Raw genomic sequence first — 5,729 nt, forward strand, 5'->3', positions numbered from 1 at the left:
ATATAGATCGCTACGCAAATAAAAATTAAAGGGAGACAAGTATATTTCTAAATTGGATTTATTATTGTCACATCATCCTAAAATCACTAAGCTATGTGGGAGGCGCCCAGACTTCTTTCTAGTGTCATATCTTTAAATATATTGTGTAAACTACTTCTTCTTCTCCTTTTTTAATTTTTAAAAAATAAAATTCAATATAATTTTAGTTCTCTTTATTTATTTAATTTTTTATTTTTAAATTCAGACATTTATTCTTCATATTTTAGAAAATTTATAATTTTGGATCAATTTTTAATTTTTTCTACTTTTACTTTTCTATCTAGGCCTAATTAAATCCTACATCTAACATATTGAATGAAGATATCATAAAAAATCATTTAATTAATTAATTAATTTACATGAAATAAAGAAATAATATAGACAAAATTAATAATTAGATTAAATTATGAGTTTTTTAAAATAGAGAGATCAAAATGGTAGATTTAACAAAATAAGATGAAAAAAATTGTATTTAAGCCTAAAAAATATTGTTACTTAGATATCATCCAAAAGAACATGGTGACTTAAATAAATATTTAAATTTAATAAAATATTATTAAATAAATAAATTTAAATAATATAATAATTAATATGAATAAATAAATTATTAATTAAAATGAATAAATATATACATTTTTTATTAAAATAAATAATAAAATTAAAAATTTAGTAATTAAAATAATTAAACAAACTTAAAGAAATATTTAATTTGAAGATAAATTGGTTAATTAAATTAAAAAATGATAAAATATTAATTATATAATTATATTATTTATTTATAAAATAATTATATAATATTTTAATTTCAACATAAAATAAATAATTAAATTTAAATAAAAAATTGATTAAAGTAAATAATATAGCTAATTAGTAAGTACTATCATAAATAAATAAATAAATTATAACGATATACTGGAAAGCAATGAAGAATTTTTATCATAAGTTTGAAATGAAAAAGATACAAAAAAAGGGAGATACATCATGTATGATGAGTACTTACATAAAAGAAATTGATGTTATGAATAATTGCTCTAGTGTGTGTGTGTGTATATATATATATATATATATATATATTGTAGTTATAATATTTACTATAATTAATATTTTATAGAATAAAAAACTATATAATTAATTTTTATTTATTTTGCATGCAGATTAATAATTTTTTTGTTTATGGTTATGTATTTTATTTATATATTTATTGTAATATATATGCAGATTTTATTTATAATACAATATGTACATATTTAATATATATTATATTATTTATTTTTCAAAGAAGTCAACAATCAAAATTAATAGCTAGTATGACAATTGAATTGACTCAATCAACGGTCAAAATAGTCTCATCCCAATAATATGTTTAAAACCCCATTTTACTATGTCTAGTTTGGCACAGAATAATTTTAACTCTTAAGGTGTTCTTTTTTTTTTCTATTTTGGGGATGAGATGTTTTGTATTAGACTCAATTGAATTCTGAAAGTTAATTCATCTCAAGAATGTGTTACTTTATAGTTTTTACCGATACTCAAAATAACTGGATTCTGATCTCAAGAATGTGTTACTTTAGTGAAAGTGCCAACTAGCCTAATATTTGATTAATAGAATAGACTATGTTTAATTTTTTTAATACCTGACCGAGTGCAATGTTCTATATATCAACTTATTATTATGTTTATTATTTTGATTTATATAAAATGAACAAGACCCATGCATATGAAAAGATCATAAGGAGGGCAAGAGAAAAAGCCACTTATTGGGAAATAAATTTTATAACATGTATGAAGAAACACAGAATTTATTACTTGCACTAGTTAATGGAAAAAATTCAAAATCTCCTTCACACAAATCAAATAATTATTACACAAATTCTCTCTTCATGCGTGAAATATAAAATAAATGACTGGAAAATGGGAGAGGGGGTGAAATATATTGAGGAAAATTTATAACGGCAACTTGATCAAGCATACTTAAGCCTTATTAACTTGAATAACTACTTTTCCAATATTAGAGCTAGAAAACAAGGAGTTCAAGCTATCCAAAAAGCTCTCAATTCCGAAGTTTATTTTAGTCTTGGGCTTAAGCCTCCCTTCTTTTATGTGGCCCTCAATCTCTTTTGCAAAGTCTCCAAAACGATTGAAATGTGTTTTCAGCAAAAACCCTTCCATTCTTACTTCCTTGCCCACCAAATTCAAAAGATTCCTGACGCCTTCTCTTTCTGTCCAAGCCTGCACCACGAGGTTTGTTTATTGTAAAATCAAAACATGTAATGTATAGAAGGTAAATTCTTAATTAGAGTGAACCATATGCAATATACTCGAAGCTTTAACATGCAATTGACCAAGAAGATTTAGCTAGTTAATTAAAACTAAGTGTGGACGTGATCCTATCAAAATGAGCTAGTAAATTGGGCCTAATATATGCTGGAAATATATTTGCCTGTAAAAAATATGTTTTGGACTAATATTAATTTTGTTTGCTTAGCCCAACGCAAGTTATAAGATCTAGGTATAATATATATGGACTTCAGTACAAGAGACATTTGTCCAATATTTTCATCCCCTTATGTTATATATATCATGGTGTATGGTTAAGATAAAATTCAAGTATAAGATCTAGGTAAAACGCACAATATAATATGGACAAACCCACCCACACAACACATATGTGTAATGAACTCTCCCAATTGACTCAGTTGATCACCTGGTTATATTGAGATATCATCCCGCAAAGTGGTATCCTGGCAAACTTGTTGACATGATTCAGTACAGATTCAAGCATCTTCCCGCCAACATTGTCAAGGTAAACATCAATACCATTAGGAAAGAACCTGCAAAATTCCAATTGTACGTGAACTGTCATACATTTGCTTAACTTCATACAATTGACATATATAATGATTTCCTAGTTAATTGGTACGAATTAGGGGAAGGGATATGATGTCCCTTACTTGCTTAGAACTGCATCAAGGTCCTCTTCCTTTTTGTAGTTGAATCCATCATCATACCCAAATTCCTCTTTGATTAGCCTCACCTGAGAAATCATTCATCATATTTCAAAAATACAAATAAATTTAGCCAGGAAATAATGATAAGAAAGGTATAAGTTGACAGCAATAAGAATATTCAAGTTGAATATGTCAGTAAATTAAAAAAATAACAATTGATAACTATCATTTATCAATAAAAAAATATATCGATAAATTTTATTAGTACTTTCTTTCAATTTGTTGATTTGGATCATTATTGTAAAATTTCCCCCACTCGAGGATATAAATTACAATTTTTAAAGATATTACTTTTTCATCAGATCCCGTGCTTCCGATGACCCTACAACCTCTGATCTTAGCCAATTGACCAGCAATCATTCCCACACCACCTGAAGCTGCAGATATGAACACATTTGAACCAGGTTTGGGGTCTGCCACCACCTCTATCCCCAGCCATGCTGCAAATCCAGGCACTCCTGCAATGCAACTTATTATATATATATACACCACAATATAGATACAGTAGGCACATCACATGGTAACATTAATTTGTTCTATTTATGCATGTCTTTGGATATTTCTCATACCCAAATAAAATGTTATTGAAAATGTTAGAGAGAAAATCCATTTAGTAACTCATCACCTAGAGTGCTCAGATAATCCGGCAATGAAATCCCACTTGCAGCATCAATTTTTGCATCGATCTCACTGGAGGGCATCACACAATACTCAGCAACAGGAAAACTTGCACTCAAAACAATATCTCCCTCTTCATATTTACTGTCATTTGATCGTTTCACTCTTCCAATCCCAAATATTGTGATCACCTGTAACATAATTCCCATTACCAAAAGTCAAAAAAGGTTTATATATGCATGTACTAATTACCACTATGGTCATCATTATGAATTACAGTAGTAACAAATATAATAATATTTTTTTATAGGGTTGACCTGATGATAAAAGGAAAAGGAAAGAAGAAAGATTTTTTTGTTAATAAAAAAACTAACAATTAACAACTAATATTTACTAATAAAAAATATTTTCATTTTCAATAAAATTCATTATGAAATTCGGTCATCTACCTGGTTGAGTTCAAACTGCGGAAAATAAAGGCCATCTAAGGTTCCAGTGAATCTGCCTCGAAGATATGGATCTACAGAGAAAAGCAGCATCTCAATGGCAACATGGGCGTCAGGGATTGATTCAGGTGCAATTGATAGACGAACCTTGCGGAGTTTAAGATGATCGGTGGTTGGAACACCGTGTGGAGCATAAGATACCAAGTACCATTCTTTGCTTTCCACCACCCCCATTTCCTCTTCAACAACCAAGCTTTTCACCTCTTCACCCATTCTTCTGAATTAATCTGATGCACTCTTTTTTTTCTTTTTTTCTTTTGCTAAAGGATAAATGCACTCTCTGGTTATGCCATTCTGTTATGAGCATAAGCTCCTTTTATAATGAAATATGCTTCTCACGTAAAGCTCATACAAGATTGGTCCCTCTCCCCCACCTACAAAATATTAAATACTTTGTAGGAAAAGGGGGTAAAAGTCTACGAGCCATTATTAGGTATCTTTTTCCGCCTAAAATAAGGATACTTTTGACATTTTTATTTTAGATATTTGATTTTTCATTTATTTAATAAATTATATTAATTATTGTAACATTTAATAAAATGTTGATTTTAGATGCACATTATGAATCTTTTACTATAATATAAAGTTGAAAAAAATTGGGCCGCACTTATACCGCCAAAGTAAGGGTATTTCATATAATTTCTTTTTTACTTGTTTAATTTTTTATATATTTAATAAATCATATAAGTTTCTCAATTCCTTTTTAATTGTCATATTTTTTTAATTTATTTGTTTTTATTTATGTGTCATTTACAAATTTTAAGATCACATTAATTACTTTTTTAATAATGAGTATTTCCTCTGTTTTTATATATAAGATCAAATTATCTAACTCATCAGATTAAAAAAAGTGATTATTTTAATTTATAACAATAAATTTATCTTAAATTTATAATTTTTTTTAAAATTATTCTTGTCATTAATATTTTTCTCTCGTCTAATGATTTTGTTAATATATTTTATTTCTTCTTTTAATGAGTGGTATTTCTAGTTTAAATATAATTAAAGCAAAAATATATTTTTGATCCTTATAAATATCAAAATCTATGAAGCACCAACACCGACACAGATACCGGACACGACACGGACACGGACACGTGGACACCTGTAATGTCCAAAATATAGAACGTAGTACGGGTGTCGTGTCGGTGTCGGACACTGACACGGACGCGTGTCGGACACCGGACACGACAAAAGGCTGAAGTGTCCGTGCTTCATAGATCAAAATATTCAAAATTTCTTTTTTCAAAAAATAAATTGACTGTATTTTTTCAACTTTATCAGTTACTTATAATTATGACTGATGTAAAAATTCCCAAACGAACAATACTCACTAGAGTCACTTCTGTAATTGAAAATCCAATATGTTGCCTTTCTTCGTTAGAGCAACTTTTGTAATTGGCCAAATCAAAAAGAGAAAAAAAATTAAGATTTTGGACATCAAGATGAAAAAGACCCAATAATCAAAGCTGAAGATGGAGGAAGGCCACATCAGGTTCTACTTCTTCCCTTGCACAGTCCCCTTAGGGGGAGATAAGGTTGATGGTGTTGAATTTGA

General features: G+C 28.2%; 1 protein-coding gene across 1 annotated transcript; it reads right to left on the reverse strand.

Annotated features, from left to right (window-relative positions):
* Positions 1–1,801: 1,801 nt before the first annotated feature.
* Positions 1,802–4,459, reverse strand: LOC100792881 (NADP-dependent alkenal double bond reductase P1-like). Its single transcript, NM_001252964.2, is given in 6 exon segments — positions 1,802–2,268; positions 2,744–2,870; positions 2,991–3,073; positions 3,339–3,505; positions 3,673–3,856; positions 4,115–4,459. Coding segments are annotated over 6 exon segments (1,089 nt in total). The 5' UTR covers positions 4,385–4,459; the 3' UTR covers positions 1,802–2,010.
* Positions 4,460–5,729: the final 1,270 nt, after the last annotated feature.

Source organism: Glycine max, chromosome 12 (genome assembly GCF_000004515.6).
Source record: "Glycine max cultivar Williams 82 chromosome 12, Glycine_max_v4.0, whole genome shotgun sequence".
In the NCBI taxonomy this organism is placed as follows: Eukaryota; Viridiplantae; Streptophyta; class Magnoliopsida; order Fabales; family Fabaceae; genus Glycine; species Glycine max.